At 52.1% G+C, this 21,462-nt stretch overlaps 2 protein-coding genes across 4 annotated transcripts in view; one reads left to right on the top strand and one right to left on the bottom strand.

Annotated features, from left to right (window-relative positions):
• The first annotated feature begins 4,786 nt into the window (after nucleotides 1-4,786).
• LOC142462879 (uncharacterized) overlaps nucleotides 4,787-21,462 on the top strand; it is a 22,426-nt gene continuing 5,750 nt past the window's right edge. The window contains 3 exon segments of the mRNA XM_075565093.1: nucleotides 4,787-6,283; nucleotides 6,286-6,591; nucleotides 8,186-8,207. Of these exon segments, the coding sequence (XP_075421208.1) occupies nucleotides 5,014-6,283; nucleotides 6,286-6,591; nucleotides 8,186-8,207 (1,598 nt within the window). The 5' untranslated portion in view covers nucleotides 4,787-5,013.
• WDR24 (WD repeat domain 24) overlaps nucleotides 14,447-21,462 on the bottom strand; it is a 40,003-nt gene continuing 32,987 nt past the window's right edge. The window contains exons 11-12 of one of the 3 annotated variants that reach the window (XR_012787439.1): nucleotides 19,295-19,602; nucleotides 14,447-14,922 (exon numbers count right to left, since the gene is read on the bottom strand). The gene's annotated coding sequence lies outside the window, so the exon portion shown is untranslated. The remainder of the gene's footprint in view (nucleotides 14,923-19,294; nucleotides 19,603-21,462) is intronic. The other 2 variants (XM_075566266.1, XM_075566267.1) reach the window with 2 other exon arrangements.

The following is a 21,462-nucleotide window of genomic DNA, read 5'->3' as shown; positions in this document are numbered from 1 at the left end:
CTGGTCTGCCTGGGGCTGGGCCTTCGGCCAGCAATTGGAGTAGCTTTTCCTCTCGCCGGGCCTGTTGCTCATCTTGCTGGGCTTGTCGCTCTGCTTGCTTGGCCTGCCATTCTATTTGCTGGGCCTGTTGCTCAGCTTGTTTCTCTGCTAGCTGGAGCTGTTGCTCAAGGAACTGAGGAAAAAACTTCTCCATTTTTTTTTTTTGTGTGGCCCTTCAGATACAGGGGCCGTCCGACATCCCACTTCTGACACCAACTGTGGCAGGACGGCCTGTAGCCGAGGTCAGGGAACAGTCCACACGTGTAGTTTCAGGATAAATGAAAACGTTCAGTGGCTTTATTTCTCCACAGCAACATAACATGCGGGTACACTGTCCCTTTAAACAAATAAATCCTGCTCCACATTGGGAGAAAAACTGACTAACACAGCAGACCTATCTAGCAGGCTGGCTGGCTAAACCATAACCAAACCTTAAGAGTCTTTTAAGCAGTCATGAAAACAAATGAAACAAATCTTACTTTGGCTGCAGTAAGTATTGTGCTGTATCCGTCTGGCTAGCAGCACATATATCCATGTGCTCTGGTCTGAGAGAGCCAGCTACTGCTAGTCACAAGATCCTTATCTACCTTGCTGGCTCTTAGGTGTCAGCTTACTTCCTGACTACCTAACTTCCACCTGAGTTAACCCTTATGAGTGCTGGATGAAGCACTCAGACATATGTCTCCCAGGCGTAACTGATAGGAGTTGACTTCACTCTGTCACAGGCCAAATATTGCAAATATCGCTTTTGCCCATTCAGATATACAATACAGTGCAATTAAATTAAATACAATATAAAAAAATACTGTAACCATTTTATCCATTAATTGTCACGGTGGTTACCTAAGCCCTTAACGGGGACACAGATAGCAACATTGGCAATCAATGGGCACCCTACTACCCATCCCTTATACCCTAAACACCCCCTCCCCCCTCCACCCCACCCCCCACAGCAACACATACAGTACAATAATGGTAGGGTGACCATTCGTACCGGTTTTACCGGTACAGTCCCGGTTTTACCGGTACAGTCCCGTTTTTTTGAGGCCTGTACCGGTTTAAGTCTGTCCCGGTTTTTGTACCGGTTTTTGTCCCTGGTCCCGGTATTGTCCCTGGTCCCGGCAGCGGCGGTGAGGAGAATGCGGCGGCCGGTAAGTTTTTTGTGTATGTGTGTGTGTGAATGCTGCCGGGGGGACTGAGTGATGGAGAATGCCGGGGGCGGGACTTAGGATGCCGGCCGGCCCGCAGGGGATTGGTCACACCGTCGCAGGCATGTCAGAGGAAGCCGGGGGCGGGGCTTCCGCTTTGTGAAGCGCACACGTGACTGACTGCCTTCCCGCTCCCGGCTTCACTGTGTGCGGTGAGTGTCCCCCTTCTGTCCCGGGTCCCGGGTCCCAGCCAGGGGGGGTGCGCAATAGGAGGTGGTAGCGGGGGTGCGCCTGCCCTTGCCCCCCGGCGCGCGCGCCTGCCCTTGCCCCCCGGCGCGCACGCCTGCCCTTGCCCCCCGGCGAGTGCGCTTGCCTTTGCCCCCCGGCGCGCTCCCACCTTTGCCCCCCGGCGCGCTCCCCACCTTTGCCCCCCGGCGCTCACTTCCCCCCGTCCACTTGGTGTGGGAGATAGGCTCGGGGGCGGGCAGTGGTGGCTGCGCGTTGTGCGGGCGGTGTAGGGGCTGGCGGGGTGTGTGTGTGGGTATCAGTGTGTGTGTGAGTATCAGTGGGTGTGTGTGTATCAGTGGGTGTGTGTGTATCAGTGGGTGTGTGTGTGTGTGTATCAGTGGGTGTGTGTGTGGGTGTATCAGTGGGTGTGTGTGTGGGTGTATCAGTGTGTGTGTATATCAGTGCGTGTGTGTGTGTATCAGTGCGTGTGTGTGTGTATCAGTGCGTGTGTGTGGGTATCGGTGGGTATCGGTGGGTGTGGGTATCGGTGGGTGTGGGTATCGGTGGGTGTGGGTATCGGTGGGTGTGGGTATCGGTGGGTGTGGGTATCGGTGGGTGTGGGTATCGGTGGGTGTGGGTATCGGTGGGTGGGTGCGGGGGGTGCGCAATAGGAGGTGGTAGCGGGGGTGCGCCTGCCCTTGCCCCCCCGGTGCGCTCTCACCTTTGCCCCCCGGCGCTCACTTCCCCCCCCGTCCACTTGGTGTTGGAGATAGGCTCGGGGGCGGGCAGTGGTGGCTGCGCGTTGTGCGGGCGGTGCAGGGGCTGGCAGGGTGTATGTGGGTGGGTGTGTATCAGTGGGTGTGTGTGTATCAGTGGGTGTGTGTCAGTGTGTGTGTGTGTGTGTTTATCAGTGGGTGTGTGTGTATCAGTGGGTGTGTGTGTATCAGTGGGTGTGTGTGTATCAGTGGGTGGATGTGAGTATGAGTGGGTGGGTGTGGGTATCAGTGGGTGGGGTTGGGTGGGTGTGTCAGTGTGTGTGTGTGTGTGTGTGTGTATCAGTGTGTGTGTGTGTGTATCAGTGGGTGGGTGTCTCCCTCACCCTCTCTCTCTCCCCCTCCCTTTCTCTCCCCCTCCCTTTCTCTCCCTCCCTTTCTCTCCCTCCCCCTTTTTCTCATCCTCCCTGTCCCTCCCTGTCCCTCCCTGTCACTCCCTGTCTCTCCCTCCCTCCCTGTCTCTCCCTCCCTCCCTGTCTCTCCCTCCCTCCCTCCCTCCCTCTCCCTCCCTCCCTCCCTGTCTCTCCCTCCCTCCCTCCCTCCCTGTCTCTCCCTCCCTCCCTCCCTGTCTCTCCCTCCCTCCCTCCCTGTCTCTCCCTCCCTCTCTCCCTCTCTCCCTCCCTCTCTCCCTCCCTCTCCCTCCCTCCCTGTCTCTCCCTCCCTCTCTCCCTCCCTCTCTCCCTCTCTCCCTCCCTGTCTCTCCCTCCCTCCCTGTCTCTCCCTCTCTCCCTCCCTCCCTGTCTCTCCCTCTCTCCCTCCCTCCCTCCCTCCCTGTCTCTCCCTCCCTCCCTGTCTCTCCCTCCCTGTCTCTCCCTCCCTCCCTCTCCCTCCCTGTCTCTCCCTCTCCCTCCCTGTCTCTCCCTCTCCCTCCCTGTCTCTCCCTCTCCCTCCCTCTCCCTCCCTGTCTCTCCCTCTCCCTCCCGCCCTGTCTCTCGCTCTCCCTCCCGCCCTGTCTCTCCCTCTCCCTCCCTCTCCGTCCCTGTCTCTCCCCCCCTGTCTCTCCCTCCCCCCCTGTCTCTGTCTCCCTCTCTCTCTCTCTCTCTCTCTCTGTCTCCCTCTCTCTCTCTCCCCCTGTCTCCCTCTCCCCCTGTCTCCCTCTCTCCCCCTCTCCCCCTGTCTCCCTCTCTCTCTCTCTCCCCCTCCCCCTGTCTCCCTCTCTCCCCCTCCCCCTGTCTCCCTCTCTCCCCCTGTCTCCCTCTCCCCCTGTCTCCCCCTCTCCCCCTGTCTCCCTCTCTCCCCCTGTCTCCCTCTCTCCCCCTGTCTCCCTCTCTCCCCCTGTCTCCCTCTCTCCCCCTGTCTCCCTCTCTCCCCCTGTCTCCCTCTCTCCCCCTGTCTCCCTCTCTCCCTCCCTGTCTCTCTCTCTCCCTCCCTGTCTCTCTCTCTCTCCCTCCCTCTCTCTCTCTCCTCCCTCCTCTCTCTCTCTCTCTCTCTCCCTCCCTGTCTCTCTCTCTCTCCCTCCCTGTCTCTCTCTCTCTCCCTCCCTGTCTCTCTCTTTCCCTCCCTGTCTCTCTCTCTCTCCCTCCCTGTCTCTCCCTCTCTCTCTCCCTCCCTGTCTCTCCCTCTCTCTCTCCCTCCCTGTCTCCCTCTCTCTCTCTCCTCCCTGTCTCTCCCTCTCTCTCTCCCTCTCTCTCTCCCCCTCTCTCTTCCTCTCTCTCCCCCTGTCTCTCCCTCTCTCTCTCCCCCTGTCTCTCCCTCTCTCTATCCCCATCTCTCCCTCTCCCTATCCCCGTCTCTCCCTCTCTCTATCCCCGTCTCTCCCTCTCTCTCCCTCTCTCTCCCCCTGTCTCTCCCTCTCTCTCTCCCTCTCTCTCTCCCCTGTCTCTCCCCCTGTCTCCCTCTCTCTCTCCCTCTCTCTCTCCCCGTCTCTCCCTCTCTCTCTCTCCCTCCTGTCTCTCTCTCCCCGTCTCTCCCCCTGACCCTCTCTCTCTCTCTCCCTGACTCTCCCTCTCTCTCTCTCCCTCTCTCTCTCTCCCCCTGTCTCTCCCCGTCTCTCCCCCTGTCTCTCCCCCTGTCTCTCCCTCTCCGTCTCTGTCTCATCTTAACTGCCGTATACCTACACCGAAGTAACCTACCCTGCTTTCTTCCAGATCTGACTCAAGTTTCACGCGGGAGACATCGGAAGACAGGTAGGGAACACCTCCCCTCCAGTATAGTACCTTGAGGGACTGCGGATCAGGTAAGATCCCAGGCGGGATTGCTGCTTTAGAAATTGTGAAGAGGGGGCGTCCTGACAATGGTTAAGGGGTACAGAAGTCATTCACATCTGGCTTTTTTTTTTGTTCGATTAGTGAGGCCATCCGAGACACACACACACACACACCACACCCACACCACACACACGTAACTAGGACTAATGGTAGTAAAGTATAAGTGTAATACAATATATAAACTATTAATGTAAAAAAAAAAATTGTGTCCCGGTTTTTCATTTTCAAAATCTGGTCACCCTAAATAATGGGCAAAATCTCTGTTGTCCAGATTTACATAATAGATGCGCATTTGCAATAAACTATTAGTCAGCATATAGTAAATAAAAGTTTTTCTTACCCCTGCCAGGATGAACGCCTAATAATCCCTATGATTATTAGGGTTAAACTCCCTCCCCCTCTAACCCAACCGAGAGGCCCAACCCCCCTCCCCGGGCAACTACCCCAATCCCCCACCTCATATGAGCACGGCGAGATGTGACAAATTCATATAAAGATATGGAATACCTCAGCAAGGAACGTGCAGGGTTAACAGCCAAGAAGCTCAAAAACTTGCCACACCCTGTGTGCTGAATAATAAGGGACTTTCACTTTCGTTTCTTGTTGCTGCTTTCAAGCATGGCGTCTGCTGATCTGAGAGAGGAGCTAACCTGCTCCATCTGCCTGAGCATTTATACCCAGCCTGTGACACTGAGATGTGGACATAACTTCTGCCAGGGCTGTATTGGGAGGGTGTGGGATTCCCAGGAGGGATCTGGACTTTATACCTGTCCTGACTGCAGAGCAGAGTTTCAGGAGCGTCCTGCACTGCAGAGGAACCTGACGCTGTGTAACATAGTGGAGCGTTTCCTATCTACTCAGCCAGAGCAGGAGGCGGCTGTGATCTTCTGCACTTACTGTGACTCCTCTGTACCTGCTGCTAAAACCTGTCTGCTGTGTGACGCCTCCCTGTGTGATAAACACCTAAAGAAACACAGCAAGTCAGTGGGACACGTCTTAACTGACCCCACCACGTCTCTGAAGAACAGAAAATGCTCCATCCACAAGGAGCCCCTGAAGTATTACTGCTCTGAGGATGCTGCCTGTGTCTGTGTGTCCTGCTGCGTGTTTGGGGAGCACAAGGGACACCAGGTGGAGCTGCTGAATGAGGCCTCTGAGAAGAAGGTGAAACTGAGAAATTTGTTGGAGAAACTGACCTCAGGGATAGAGGAGACTGAGAAAACAGCCCAAAGTCTGCAGGAACAGAAGAGAGAGAAGAAAGAAAAAGCAGCCGGGGTAACAGACCGAGTCACTGCCCTGTTTAGGGACCTCAGGGAACAGCTGGAAGTCCTAGAGAAGCGAGTCCTGAGTGAGATCACCAGGCAGGAAGAGCAGATTTCTCTCCGAGTCTCTGATCTAATCCAGCAGCTGGAAATAAAGAGGGACGAGCTGTCCAGGGAGATGCTTCACATTGAGGAGCTCTGCAACATCCCTGACCCATTAACTGTACTTAAAGAAAGTTATGATAAGGAGAAAAGCAATGACCGCTGTAATGAGGGCTGTGATGGTGACAGTGATACGGATGTTACTGATTGTCTGGACGAGGCGCTGATCTCACTGACATTACACAATGGCCTTAAACGCTTTGCTGCTGGTTTGTTTGATATAAAGGGAAAGAGCGGGTTCCATGTGCAGGAAGCTTCAGACATATTACTGGATGTAAATACAGCGAATAATCGCATAGAATTATCAGCTGACCTGAAAACTGCCTCTGATTCCGACACAGAACACCAACGTCCTGATGTACCAGAGCGGTTCCAAACATGTCAGGTGTTAAGCAGCTGCAGCTTTTCCTCAGCACAACATTACTGGGAAGTGGAGGTCAGTGAAGCAGGGGGTTGGTCTGTAGGGGTGCCTATCCCAGTATAGAGAGAAAACATACAGGAGATGGGACCTTTCTTGGACAGAATGATGTGTCCTGGTCTCTGGATTGGCTTGATAAAGATCTTGAAGCTGGTCACAACTATGAATACAAAAGTGTAATCCCAGTGTTTCCCCTGTTGGCCATTGGAATATACCTGGACTATGAGGCTGGGCGGCTGTCCTTTTATCAGCTGTGTGACCCGATCAGACACTTACACACCTTCACCGCCACCTTCACTGAGCCTCTTCATGCTGCGTTCTATATATGTGATAATGGCTGGGTCACAATCAAAAGCTAAAAATGTAAATGAGCGCTAATAGAGTAAGAAAAGTATATTTTCTGCAGCATACTGTATTGTACTGTGTGTTCCACGTCACGTGGCGACACGTTTCCATGACAACAGGACATCATGTGGTGACACATTTCCATGACAACGCGTCACCACATAACATTGCGGCATCATTTGACGCTGCAGGGGGAGGGGAGACCTGCCCGGGGCGCGCTGCTCCCTTGGTCCGGCACTGATGTTCCCTTAATACATTGGGCAGCAGATTGGGGTATTTCCTGTCTTTGAGTCACGTGATCAATAAAAGAGCAGAGATTTCAACCTCCAATTACTGAAATGAGCAGGAATTGGGGGTTCTGGCCCCCAGAAATGTCATTTTAATATTATAACAAATAGTGAGATTCAGTGCGATAGAAATCAGTGACCGGTCTGAAAGAGGATTATTTCAGCCTTACAGCTGCAGTAAGTTCTGTGTTAGCAATGACCTCCCAGCGCACATTCACGTGATATTATTTTATTCACGTTTATTATTACAATTATTCTAATTTGCATGTACTGTACATTGCTATTCAACTAGGTTCTATGTTATAACTTCCGTGTGTTATTTGCTTTAATAATAAGACACCTTCTCTAGCACCAGAAAACACCCTGTATCCCATTCAACATAATAGGCCATAAAGGTCTATATTTATTACGCAGGACTGGAAGGTGTTTTATTGAGTAGCACTGCTTAGTATATACAGCCCTTTGTGTTACCTGTCACTGGGGAATCCTGCAGTTCTCTATCTTTATAAACCACGTATTACACTCCAGCCGGACCTGTTTTTCTAGAGAAAGCATCTTTATTACTTCCCATAATTATAAATAGGGGGCACTTTGCCAGTGTTGTTGTCAATCTTTTCATGCTTTCCTCTGGGATTCTAACCTATTCTCTCTAATTGGTAGATTTCCAGAGATCCTACACCTATTTTACATTTTATATACTATTATTAGTAAATACTATGTTATTAAACTTATTGGGTTTGAATGAACAATTAATGTCTTACTTTCACAGAAATAGAGGGTTTGTGCTGTCAATTGTATGTAATTTACTGACTACGATCTATAGACAATACAAATAAAATGATGGACATAGTAAGAAAGTTGTAGTTTCTTGTATCTTGTCGCACACTTTCTGTCTGTCTGCAGCTTGTCTTAGAATCTTATAAACCACTTAGGCCAGATGCACAGAAGGGGCTGAGCTGCACATGAATGGGGGTAACGGCGTGCGGAAGCTTAGCACCATGTTGTGGATCTGGGGCCTAATTGCCATCTAACCTTTACTAGTTTTCTAATTAAAGCGTCATTATCACCTCCCAAAAAATACATTGGGGACATTTTTCCAGCGGAAAACGAGGTTCTGTAGAAAGACTGATTACTAAAGTGTAACACAAATATTAAACATCTGTCTGAATTTATTTTTAAAAGCCAGCACCTCAATGTAACTGAATAAACATATTACTGTCATTAGTCCCCTGTGGTTATAAGTGAGACCGTCCCCTTTATAAGTAATCTATCATACATATGTTTTGTTGATTTTTGTTATTTTATACTTTCCACAGGGATTCCTCCCTTTTCTAATTGGTAGAGTTTCCTGCCTATTCTGTGTTTAAGCGTTTGTAGTTACTTTCATAGACATAACGATGTTTGTGCTATTTGGTTAATTCGCTGTCTCTGATTTATATGTAAAACCTTCCCCCCCCCCCCCCAATCGCAGATAGGGACCATGTGGGGAAATCTACACTTGTGTTACCGGGTGTGGTGCGTCACCTGATAGGCCTGAACCTCCGCCACTGGAGCCTGGGGTTACCTGATCCGTCGTCGAACACAGCGCCACCACCTGTAAGGGTTTCCACCTGAGTGGGATGGTCCTCTTACAGGAACCACAATAATAAAACACGCACCACAGTGTATGCTAATAACTGTTTACTATTGTAACTACTAATAATAATAAATCCGGTACCTGTACCACACAGAATAATGCGTATACACACACACATGGACGTGCACCGGGTGCACACATCAACATAGGTATTCCCCAAAGTACCTTATGTCCAAACCCCACCCCACGTGTGTTGGAGATAGCGCTATCCCTGGACGTGTTGGTGCACTCTTTATAGATACCTGCCCGGGCTCAAGCCACGGGTGCCGCTAGTCACTGCTTGGCGGGGCCTCCGAGAAGATAGTCTCTATATAACTCTGGGGGGTCTGAGCCCAGACCCAGTAATCAGGCTGCGCACTACTGAGTGGCTTCTAATTTAACCAAATAGCTAAAGGGGCAGAACTCCTCAAGTAGGGGCCTGTCCCTGAAGCAACCACAAACTGGGGCAATGGTAACTTATCTGGGGCCTCTGGGGTAACTAGGCCTAGTGCCAGGGGGCTACTGCTCCCTGCACACACACCCTAACTTACCCAGCTCCCCGCTCCAACCGACTCTCTTTTTAAAAACTGTCTAAACTGTCATCTCTCACAGCTTCACTGGTTGCCTAGCAACATGTAACTGCAGCCTCTCTTAAACTGTCCCTATTCACAACTGCCAGCGCAGGCTCCCCTTGCACTAAAAAGGCCTTAATTGCAAATGCAGCCGCCCTATTGACTAAGCCGCAGCATGTGACAATCCCCTGAGGGATACCGGGGCTATATATAAGTAGACAATAAAGATAAAATACTGCACATGGTAAGACGCTGTGCTGTTCTGTGTGTGTCTCACACTGTTTCTCAGGCTGCAGTGTGTATTACAATGCAGGGATTCTGGGGGTTGGGAGTTAACCCCTTTGGGATTTTGGTTGTGGATTGAACACGACATTTACATATCAGCTGCACTGTGTTTTGTAAGAAATAACACATAACATAGATTTAAAAATAACACAATATATACACTGGCGACACACTTTATTCGAGCTCGGCTAGTCCCACGAATTCGGGTATACCCGGTGTATTGAGGTTTGTGACTGTTTTCTGCCCGAGTGCATTGAGGTATTTTCCAAGCAGGGATTGAAGCATTTATTCCCGCTGGCTGCAATACTGCACAGTATATATATATATACTGCATTACAATTCATGAATTTATCAAAAAAAAAAATAAAAAAACAAGAATTTATCCTCTGGTAGACACGCGAAGCATTGCAGCCTATTAAATCCTAATCATTATCATTTAACAGATCAGCCGCCCGTCAGCCAGGCATGAACCCAGCTGGGAAGGCAAACGCAACGGGGCTTGTCAGAGGTGAGGAGCGGCGCATTCCAGGTATCTGCCAGGTACATACTGGGTATTTGCTCGAATAAAGTGTGTCGGTGCAGTACGCACAACCATGGGCGGGTTGGGATTACCCCGGTGGGCGGTGGGGTAGGGGGCGGTGGGGCGGTGCTGGGGTGGCCGGCAGCTCCCCAGCTCCCTGACTGCCTGCATTACTCTCCCTCCTCCTGTGGGCGCCGAGGTCCAACTTCTGCCCGACCGGAGGAGCTGGGAAGTCCCCGCACTGACGCAAGCAGGACCGCTCCTCGCCCTAAGGGTGTTGTGTGTGTGTGTAATGGGTGTGTGTGTGTGTGTGTGTGTGTGTGTGTGATGGAGTGTGTGTGTAATGGAGTGTGTGTGTGTGTGTGTGTGTGTTGGAGTGAGTGGTGTGATAGTAGTGAGAGGGATTGTCTTACCTTCGGAGCGGCCCCTTCTCCTGCAGTCTCGCATTGTCATGGCGACCTAACGTCATGAGGCCGTGACCGTTGCGTTGTCATGACAATGTGACACCACATGACGGCAATGTTGCCATGGAGACATCATGACGCTGCAGGAGAAGGGCTGCTCTTTAAGGAATCTCCCGGGCCGGCTGGTAAGTACAATCCACCCCCAGCACACACCCAGATATGACAAACCATGTGTGTGTAACACTGACCGGTAATAACCGCGTTCCCACAGCAATATCTTACAGTGGGATAAAGGCAGAGATTGCCCCGTATAACTACCCATCCGGGGTCACTTGTGCCTATTCCCTCCCGCGTTCCTTACATCTCCCCCAAAGCACAGTGACGGACTTATTCCTGCCCCCTCAGATAAGGCTGAGATTGCTGATGTCTGTATTGTGTTTTAACAATTCATCTTCTAAAATAATCTAATGTCTGATGTTCTTAAGAGAATTAAAATAACCCGCCAGTGTTTATTACCAGATTTAGGAGATACATGCAGGGCCGCCGGCTGATTTCACAGGACTGGAGTTTTGACCGCCGCCCCCCCCCCCCTCCCTCCCACCCAAAGTTCAATACCACCCCACACACAAAATGCCACAACCGCCCCCCCATCCCCACACAATTCAATACTCTGCCCGCCACCCACCTCAATACACACACACACCTCTCTCCCCAGCTGCTACCGGCCTCTCTCCCTCCGGCGCGTTATTATATGGGGACACAACAGCGGGGATTCCAACACCCAGGGCAGATATAACATACAGGGGAATGGTATGGGGGCAAATACTCACAGGAGTGTTATCACAGTCCTAGTCATGGCAACGCGGCGTTTGACGATGCGCAGCCATATTGACAGAAGTTGCAGGGGGAGATGCCGGGAGGATGTCGGAAGGATGCCAGGAGATGTCTCCACCGAAGGTAAGTGCTAAATGTAAGAATGTTTTCTCCGTGCCTGGGAAAGTGTATTAGCGCTGATAAATATCAGTGGGCTGCAGCATTTGAAATAAATGAGCTTCCCGCGTGTGCAGGAGTTAGATTGCCGACGCGCGCGTTTAACGTAGTGAACGCTTCCTCAGGGCACGTGCGTCGGCAATCTAACTCCTGCACACGCGGGAAGCTCATTTATTTCAAATGCTGCAGCCCACTGATATTTATCAGCGCTAATACACTTTAGCTCCCCGCGTGTGTGCTTATCTATATGGGATCGCGCTTTACCACTGCATTGCGTGATCCTCTTACCTGAGGGGTCAATGGTTCAATCACTTCTGAGACAGGCAAGACAGGCAAGTCCTCGAACACATCAGCGCTGATATAACCAAGATATTATTTTATTCACGTTTATTATCCGTTTATTATTACAATTATTCTAATACACATGTGCGTTTCTATTCAACTAGGTTTCTATGTTATAACTTCTTTGTGTTATTTGCTTTAATAATAAGACACCCTCTCTAGCACCAGAAACACCCTGTATCCCATTCAACTTAATAGGCCATAAAGGTCTATATATATTACGCAGGACTGGAAGGTGTTTTATTGAGTAGCACTGCTTAGTAAATACAGCCCTTTGTGTTACCTGTCACTGGGAATCCTGTAGTTCTCTACCTTATAAACCACGTATTACACTCCAGCCGGACCTGTTTTTCTAGCGAAAGCATCTTTATTACTTCCCATAATTATAAATAGGGGGCACTTTGCCAGTGTTGTTGTCAATCTTTTCATGCTTTCCTCTGGGATTCTAACCTATTCTCTCTAATTGGTAGATTGCCAGAGATCCTACACCTATTATACATTTTATATACTATTATTAGTAAATATTATATTATTAGGCTTCTGGGGTTTGAATGAACAATTAATATCTTACTTTCACAGAAATAGAGGTTTGTGTCAGTTGTGTGTAATTTACTGACTACGATCTATAATTAGACAATACAAATAAAATGATGGACATAGTAAGAAAGTTCTAGTTTCTTGTATCTTGTCGCACACTTCCTGGCTGTCTGTAGTTTGTCTGAGGCCTCGGGCATGGTGCCTCGGGCTGCACTGAGCAGCGCTCCTGCTCTGCCTCGCCTGCTCAAGCTGGTGCTTTTTTGTGTCCTGGCAGGCGAGGCAGTGAGCGCGCTTTGGGGGCGGGGTGGAAGGCGGGGCTAGTCCCTCGTTCCCATTGGATGGTTGCGGTCACGTGACCGCTTCTCCGCTCCCCTCAGCACAGAAATTTTAAACCTGGCTGTCTCCTTCAATTTGCTGAGCCTCCGCACGCATGCGGAAGGGGATACTAGAGCCGCGCTGATTACAGATGAAGGGGGTAAGTTCATCTGCTCCGTGCGGCTCAGCGGGGTCTCTGCTACCATGTCCCAGGCCTTAGAATCTTATAAACCACTTAGGCCAGATGCACAGAAGGGGCTGAGCTGCACATGAATGGGGGTAACGGCGTGCTGAAGCTTAGCACCATGTTGTGGATCTGGGCCTCCAACCTTTATTGGTTTTCTAATTAAAGCGTCATTATCACCTCCCAAAAAATACATCGGGGACATTTTTCCAGCGGAAAACGAGGTTCTGTAAAAATACTGATTACACGAGTATAAAATCTAAATATTAAACATCTGTGTGAATGTTAAAAGCCAGCACCTCAATGTAACTGAATAAACATATTACTGGCATTAGTCCCCTGTGGTTATAAGTGAGACCGTCCCCTTAAAAGTAATCTATCATAAACATGTTTGTTGCTTTTTGTGTGTCTGTGTGTTATTTTGTACTTTCCACAGGGATTCTTCCCTTTTCTTTCTAATTGGTAGAGTTTCCTGCCTATTATGTGTTTAAGCGTTTGTAGTTACTTTCATAGACATAACGATGTGTGTGCTATTTGGTTTAATTTGCTGTATATGATTTATAAGTAGACAATAAAGATAAAATGCTGCACATGGTAAGACGCTGTGCTGTCCTGTGTGTGTCTCACACTGTTTCTCAGGCTGCAGTGTGTATTACAATGCAGGGATTCCGGGGGTTGGGAGATAACCCCTTTGGGATTTTGGTTGTGGATTGAACACGACATTTACATATCAGCTGCACTGTGTTTAGTAAGAAATAACACAATATATACACACGCCCATGGGCGGGTTGCCCTATGGGGCGATCTGTGTTGCCCCGGTAGGCCAGTGGGTCGGGGCGATGCTTCGATCCCAGCAGCGGCGGCCGGTAGCTCCCCAGCTCCCTGACTGCATTACTCTCCCTCCTTGTGTGGGCGCCGAGGACCAACTTCCGCCCGAGGGCGCTGGGGAGTCCCCGTACCAACGCAGGACCGCTCCTCACCCTAAGGTAAGCGGGTGTATTGGGGTGAGAGGGGGGTGTTATATTCTTTGGAGCAGCCTTCTCCTGCAGTGTCTCATTGCCATGGCGACCCGACGTCATATGACGTTGCGTTGCCATGACAACGTGGCGTCACGTTGCCATGGAGACGTCATGACGCTGCAGGAGAAGGGCTGCTCTTTAAGGAATCGCCCGGGCCGGCAGGTAAGTACAATCCACCCCCAGCACACACCCAGATATCCAACCATGTGTGTGTAACACTGACCGGTAATAACCTCGTTCCCACAGCAATATCTTACAGTGGGATAAAGGCAGAGATTGTCCCGTATAACTACCCATCCGGGGTCACTTGTGCCTATTCCCTCCCGCGTTCCTTACATCTCCCCCAAAGCACAGTGACGGACTTATTCCTGCTCCCTCAGATAAGGCTGAGATTGCTGATGTCTGGATTTAAGTAATAATCCCTGAAGAACAGGGCATTACTGGCCAATAATGCCCTGGCTGGAAGAGTTGAAGGCCCGAGGCGAAGCCGAGGCACTTTAACCCAGACACCAGAGGCCCGACGCGGGCGGGAGAGAGAGGCAGGAGCTTGGGAGAGCCGGTCCCCCGCAGCCGCCGGGCTCTCACCCCCTGGGTACATTATACATTGCACTTTTTAAAAAACAGCTAACACACAAATTGTAACTTTAGATCCCAGACAGCTGGCACTAGGGGTTAGGCCTCTTTTCTATCGCTGATGTTCATTTCAGATAAAAAGTGGTGTAGGAAAGAGGGTTTTTATAGCACAGGGCGACCTTTTCTGAGACACAGGTAACACTGGCCATTCACAGGGAGCATAATAAGTTTAAGGTTTATTATATGGGGACACAACAGCGGGGATTCCAACACCCAGGGCAGATATAACATACAGGGGAATGGTATGGGGGCAAATACTCACAGGAGTGTGATCACAGTCCTAGTCATGGCAACGCGGCGTCTGACGATGCGCAGCCATATTGACAGAAGTTGCAGGGGGAGATGCTGGGAGGATGTCGGAAGGAGGCCAGAGGATGCCGGGAGATGTCTCCGCCGAAGGTAAGTGCTAAATGTAAGAATGTTCTCTCCGGGTTAGCCGTCAGTAGAAGGGGCAACTCTATCTGGAGATGAAGAAGCTTCTCTCTCTCTCCTCTGTGCCGGGCTGAGAGAGGAGAGGCGGATCGCAGTCTCGATGTCCCAGGCAGCGCGGGACGTAACAACTGAGCAGCCGGCTGAGATCTTCCCCTTTGCAGCGCTGCAGCTGAAGAAAACATGAACCCCGGTGTTCCGGTTACTTCTGCAAACAGATTAGTGCAATTATTTCAGGAAGATCGACGTTTCGGTCTCTGCGCAGCGCTTTATCAAGATTAAAAAATAGTGCAAACAAGTGCAGTGTATATACCCACAATGCATCAGTTCAATCAACATAGCGCCTCCCACAACAGGAAGCTGTCATCATAATGCCAAACGCAGGTCAAAAAGCGAGATGACCGCTAAAACAGCCATAAAGGAAACTAAATGTTGAGACGTGCTGTAAACACAGAAGTGACCTCATGGTTGTTAATAAAGCTATTGTTGTTGAATAGAAAAGGTGAATTAAATAAAAGCGAGAAATAATAAGAGCTGGTAAGTGTATAACAGGAAAGCTAGGATATTACAAGCTGTACAGGTAGCCCGGCCCTCCCTTTAGCTCTCCTCACCTCCGCTGCAGGCGGGGAGCCTGCCCGGCAGTCAGGGTGTTACTGGGGGTGACCTGGTCACCGTAGCACCTCGGCGGGTAGCCGGTAAGGGCACCGCCATTTTGTTTGTGTGCTCACATGCGCAGAAAAGGTTCGCGCATGCGCAGAGGGTAGCTAGAGTTGCGGTAGCCATCTTGCTACTCCTCGCGCATGCGCAGTACAGCAGGTATAGCCGACATTACACCCAAAAGCCCCAGGGGCTGCACAACACATGGGCAAGTACCGCCAATAGGGCTGCTAGAACCTCCTGAGGGGAGAGTGGAACTCTGGGTGTGCTGGAAGTGTGAGCTGACAACTTAGTGGCTGTTAATTTAAGTAACTTTTCTAAGTGTATTTATAAATGGTATGTGTGGGTGTTACACCAACGTTTCATGTTTGGAATGTGTATATATGGTTTTGTATCGATGTGAATGCATAATGTATGTATATCAGGCACGCATGAGGTGTGTGGGTGTGTATATATATATATATAGGGGGAGGAGGATGCGAGGGGGGGGGGAGAGAGGGGATGTGGGAGAGGAGAGAGAGAGGATGGGTGTGGGAGGAGAGAGACAAAGGATGGGGTAGGGAGGGGGATGGGGGAGGGAGGAGAGAGGATATGGAGGATAGGGGAGGGAGGAAAGAGAAGATGGGGTGAGGGGGATGGAGAGAAAATGGGGGGTGGAGAGGGGATGGGGTAGAGTGGGAGGAGATAGAGAGGATGGGGAAGGGAGGGATGAGAGAAGATGGGGGAGGAGAAGATGGGATGAGGCGGGAAGAGAGAGATGATGGGGGAGGGAGGAGAGAGGATGGGGGGAGGAAGAGGAGGGGGTGAGAGAGGAGGGGGTGGGGGAAGGAAGAGAGGAGGGGGTGGGGGGAGGAAGAGAGGAGGGGGTGGGGGGAGGAAGAGAGGAGGGGGTGGGGGGAGGAAGAGAGGAGGGGGTGGGGGGAGGAAGAGAGGAGGGGGTGGGGGGAGGAAGAGAGGAGGGGGTGGGGGGAGGAAGAGAGGAGGGGGTGGGGGGAGGAAGAGAGGAGGGGGTGGGGGAGGAAGAGAGGAGGGGGTGGGGGGAGGAAGAGAGGAGGGGGTGGGGGGAGGAAGAGAGGAGGGGGTGGGGGGAGGAAGAGAGGAGGGGGTGGGGGGAGGAAGGGAGGAGAGGGTGGGGGGAAAAAGGGAGGAGAGGGTGGGGGGAAAAAGGGAGGAGAGGGTGGGGGGAAAAAGGGAGGAGAGGGTGGGGGGAAAAAGGGAGGAGAGGGTGGGGGGAAAAAGGGAGGAGAGGGTGGGGGAAAAAGGGAGGAGAGGGTGGGGGGAAAAAGGGAGGAGAGGGTGGGGGGAAAAAGGGAGGAGAGGGTGGGGGGAAAAAGGGAGGAGAGGGTGGGGGGAAAAAGGGAGGAGAGGGTGGGGGGAAAAAGGGAGGAGAGGGTGGGGGGAAAAAGGGAGGAGAGGGTGGGGGGAAAAAGGGAGGAGAGGGTGGGGGGAAAAAGGGTGGAGAGGGTGGGGGAAAAAGGGTGGAGAGGGTGGGGGAAAAAGGGTGGAGAGGGTGGGGGAAAAAGGGAGGAGAGGGTGGGGGGAAAAAGGGAGGAGAGGGTGGGGGGAAAAAGGGAGGAGAGGGTGGGGGGAAAAAGGGAGGAGAGGGTGGGGGGAAAAAGGGAGGAGAGGGTGGGGGGAAAAAGGGAGGAGAGGGTGGGGGAAAAAAGGGAGGAGAGGGTGGGGGGAAAAAGGGAGGAGAGGGTGGGGGAAAAAAGGGAGGAGAGGGTGGGGGGAAAAAGGGAGGAGAGGGTGGGGGGAAAAAGGGAGGAGAGGGTGGGGGGAAAAAGGGAGGAGAGGGTGGGGGGAAAAAGGGAGGAGAGGGTGGGGGGAAAAAGGAGGAGAGGGTGGGGGGAAAAAGGGAGGAGAGGGTGGGGGGAAAAAGGGAGGAGAGGGTGGGGGGAAAAAGGGAGGAGAGGGTGGGGGGAAAAAGGGAGGAGAGGGTGGGGGGAAAAAGGGAGGAGAGGGTGGGGGGAAAAAGGGAGGAGAAGGTGGGGGAAAAAAGGGAGGAGAGGGTGGGGGAAAAAAGGGAGGAGAGGGTGGGGGAAAAAAGGGAGGAGAGGGTGGGGGGAAAAAGGGAGGAGAGGGTGGGGGGAAAAGGGAGGAGAGGGTGGGGGAAAAAGGGAGGAGAGGGTGGGGGGAAAAAGGGAGGAGAGGGTGGGGGGAGGAAGGGAGGAGAGGGTGGGGGGAGGAAGGGAGGAGAGGGTGTGGGGAGGAAGGGAGGAGAGGGTGGGGGTAAAAAGGGGGGAGGATGGGGGTAAAAAGGGAGGAGAGGGTGGGGGGAGGAAGGGAGGAGAGGGTGGGGGGAGGAAGGGAGGAGAGGGCGGGGGGAGGAAGGGAGGAGAGGGCGGGGGGAGGAAGGGAGAGGGGGGGAGGAAGGGAGAGGGGGGGGAGGAAGGGAGAGGGGGGGAGGAAGGGAGGGGGGGGAGGAAGGGAGATGAGGGGGAGGAAGGGAGAGGGCGGGGGAGGAGAGGGCGGGGGAGGAAGGGAGGAGAGGGCGGGGGAGGAAGGTAGGAGAGGGCGGGGGAGGAAGGTAAGAGAGGGCGGGGGAGGAAGGGAGGAGAGGGCGGGGGAGGAAGGGAGGAGAGGGCGGGGGAGGAAGGGAGGAGAGGGCAGGGGAGGAAGGGAGGAGAGGGCGGGGGAGGAAGGGAGGAGAGGGCTGGGGAGGAGAGGGCGGGGGAGGAAGGGAGGAGAGTGCGGGGGAGGAAGGGAGGAGAGGGCGTGGGTGGAAGGGAGGAAAGGGCAGGGGTGGAAGGGAGGAAAGGGCGGGGGTGGAAGGGAGGAGAGGGCGGGGGAGGAAGGGAGGAGAGGGCGGGGGTGGAAGGGAGGAAAGGGCGGGGGTGGAAGGGAGGAGAGGGCGGGGGAGGAAGGGAGGAGAGGGCGGGGGAGGAAGGGAGGAGAGGGCAGGGGAGGAAGGGAGGAGAGGGCGGGGGAGGAAGGGAGGAGACGGCTGGGGAGGAGAGGGCGGGGGAGGAAGGGAGGAGAGGGCGGGGGAGGAAGGGAGGAGAGGGCGGGGGAGGAAGGGAGGAGAGGGCGGGGGTGGAAGGGAGGAAAGGGCGGGGGTGGAAGGGAGGAGAGGGCGGGGGAGGAAGGGAGGAGAGGGCGGGGGAGGAAGGGAGGAGAGGGCGGGGGAGGAAGGGAGGAGAGGGCGGGGAGGAAGGGAGGAGAGGGCGGGGGATTCCCAGGGGTAATGTAATAAATTAGGTATGCTTTTTCCAAGTCAGAGATACAGATGTTTCCAGACTTACATTTCCCACTTCTAAGGACAGCAACGGGAATACAATGGCAGTAGGGATTAATGCAGCGAACGGTCTGATACGCCCCATACCCCACAGGGCATTATGCTCTTTTCTTAATTAACCGCCCCGGGATTAGTTTTTCTACCCGCGGTCACGGGACCAGTAAGCCTGGCTACATCTGTAGCTGTCATTCAGTGACATTTGGAGGCACAGAGTAGGTGAGCGCTAACTAGATAATTAATACACAATATGTAAATACTACCTTGCAAAGTAGATTCTTTGCAGGGGCTGCCTAAATACTAAAACTGACCCCCTAGGTCAGAATGGAATACAAGGGAAAAAAAAGGTAATAAAGGCGCCGAAAGGATAAAGGATATATCACACCAAATGCAGGGCCAAGGTGAGGCTCAGGATGGATGAGTAGTGCTTGAAAGAAAAAAAGACAAAAATACAAAACATAGCGTAATACTGTAAATGAACAGGACAAACAACATACAGGGCTAAAAACTAGCAGCTGAGATCAAGGTGAAAATTATTAAAAAACATTTAATGAAACATATAATAAAATACTATGACAATGGACATAAAAAATATATATAAAAAACACAAAAATATAAAATGACCAATTGGTTAATGATCAATGGTTAGGACCACCTCACTGCGACACCAGGTGAAGTGCCCACTCACCGGACGAAAGATGTTAACAGGCGGTGGATAATTTGGAGAGTATCCCCTCTCTGCTGCTCAAACAGCTGCTACACCGGAACGGATCTGCAGAGGAGGCGCTGCACACGCCAGCCGGCGTGTGTGTGTGTACTCCTGTTCTCTGCTTACGGAAGGAATGCCGTGGAGGTGATGGTGATTTCTCAGCAGCAGATTCGTCTGCGGTGAACACCAGCTGATTCGCATCCGGATCGGCTCACAAGAGAGGCGGTAGGCTCGGCGTCGCTGTGGGGGTCCTTAAAAGCCACCCTACGCGTTTCGAAAGCGAACCCCTGAGGAAGAAAGCAGCACGCTTGTATGTTGTTTGTCCTGTTCATTTACAGTATTACGCTATGTTTTGTATTTTTGTCTTTCAAGCACTACTCATCCATCCTGAGCCTCACCTTGGCCCTGCATTTGGTGTGATATATCCTTTATCCTTTCGGCGCCTTTAATACCTTTTTTTTCCCGTCATTCAGTGACATGTTACGTTTTTGTACGGTTTGTCATTTATTTAGACTGTTTTGTGCTGCAGTATACAGCAGGGGTGCGCAAACTGTTCTCCCTGCGCCCCCCTGCGCCCCCCTGCCTGCTCTCCCCCACTGCACCCCCCCCCCCTTCTCGGTTTCGGCATCAAATGACGCCGCGGGTCATGTGACATCACGTTGCCATGGCGTTGGAAGCCAAGATAAGTGAAGTTACAGAGGCTTTGCACTGTCCCCAGCATTTAATTGAAATGCCTTCTGGGAAGCGCCGGGCCTCTGTAACCGCTGACCCCCCCCCCCCCCGAAAATCTCGTGCCCCCAGTGTTGGCTGCGCACATCCAGATATAACAAACCATGTGTGTGTAACACTGACCGGTAATAACCGCGTTCCCACAGCAATATCTTACAGTGGGATAAAGGCAGAGATTGCCCCGTATAACTACCCATCCGGGGTCACTTGTGCCTATTCCCTCCCGCGTTCCTTACATCTCCCCAAAGCACAGTGACGGACTTATTCCTGCTCCCTCAGATAAGGCTGAGATTGCTGATGTCTGTATTGTGTTTTAACAATTCATCTTCTAAAATAATCTCTCCATGTCTGATGTTCTTAAGGGAATTAAAATAACCCGCCAGTGTTTATTTTATAGAGTTTTCACCGGGGCCCCTCTCTCCCATGTCAGCAGCCTAGCGATCCCAACTTAAGCCCGCTTCCTCAAACCTCCCCTCACACTCATTCTTCCTTCCCCACCTGGTCACACACTTTCCTCCCACAACCTGTCACACAATCCCCCCCGATACCCATACAATTACCCCCCACAATACTCCCTCCCACAACCAAAATGCAATACCCCCCATCACACCCAAAATGCTATAAACCCCCCCCCCCCTCAATACCACCCCAGTCAATTCAATAACTACCCCACCACGATCCCCACACAATACACACAGCTGACACTAGCATTTGGGCTCCCCCCCCCCTATTATAAAGAACAGATGGGATACCAGCACTATCAAAATTTAGAGAGAGTGAACATTGCAAATAGGGGAAGAGAACAAAAATACAAAAACAACTGAATTGCACGTGATCCAGAGGGACCAGTGCTTCAGCACAAGGTCCCCTAATGTTATGCACTCACTGTCACTCAGTAGGGAGAGGGATGGTGGATGTACATTAATACGTGAACATGTAAGGTGATAAAATGCTTGAGAATTCACCCTAAGGCCTCGGCCATGTTTGGCGCTTGCTTGCGGGGCGGGCGGAAGCGTGCTGACGCGCGCTCCTGCTCAGCACTGAGCCCCTACAGCCGCAATTAGAGCGGCTTTAGTAGGGGTCACCTGCGCTTGCGGAAGCGCAGGTCTTAGGGGAATTTAAAATTCCCCCGCTTGCCAGCGCGACAGGCCGGTTAGCTCCGTGACGTCACTGGCCCGCCCCCGGCCAGTGACGTGCCCGCCCCCGGACGGCGCGTGCGGTAAGCAACCGCAAGGCCAGGGAAAGCACCCGCTTTCCCTGAGCCTCAGCGAGCAAGCAGGGAGCATGGACTCAGCCTAAGAACGAAACAATAGTATAGTGTAATGATTTCAAATTATTTTATTTGGTAAAAAAGTTAAAATACACCATCCCTCTCCCTTCTGATAGTGAGTGCATAGCATCGGGGGACCTTTTTCTGG

Source organism: Ascaphus truei, chromosome 11, assembly GCF_040206685.1.
Source record: "Ascaphus truei isolate aAscTru1 chromosome 11, aAscTru1.hap1, whole genome shotgun sequence".
NCBI lineage: Eukaryota > Metazoa > Chordata > Amphibia > Anura > Ascaphidae > Ascaphus > Ascaphus truei.
Note: the sequence above shows the minus strand (reverse complement) of the source record. Positions and strands in the feature narration are given on the sequence as shown.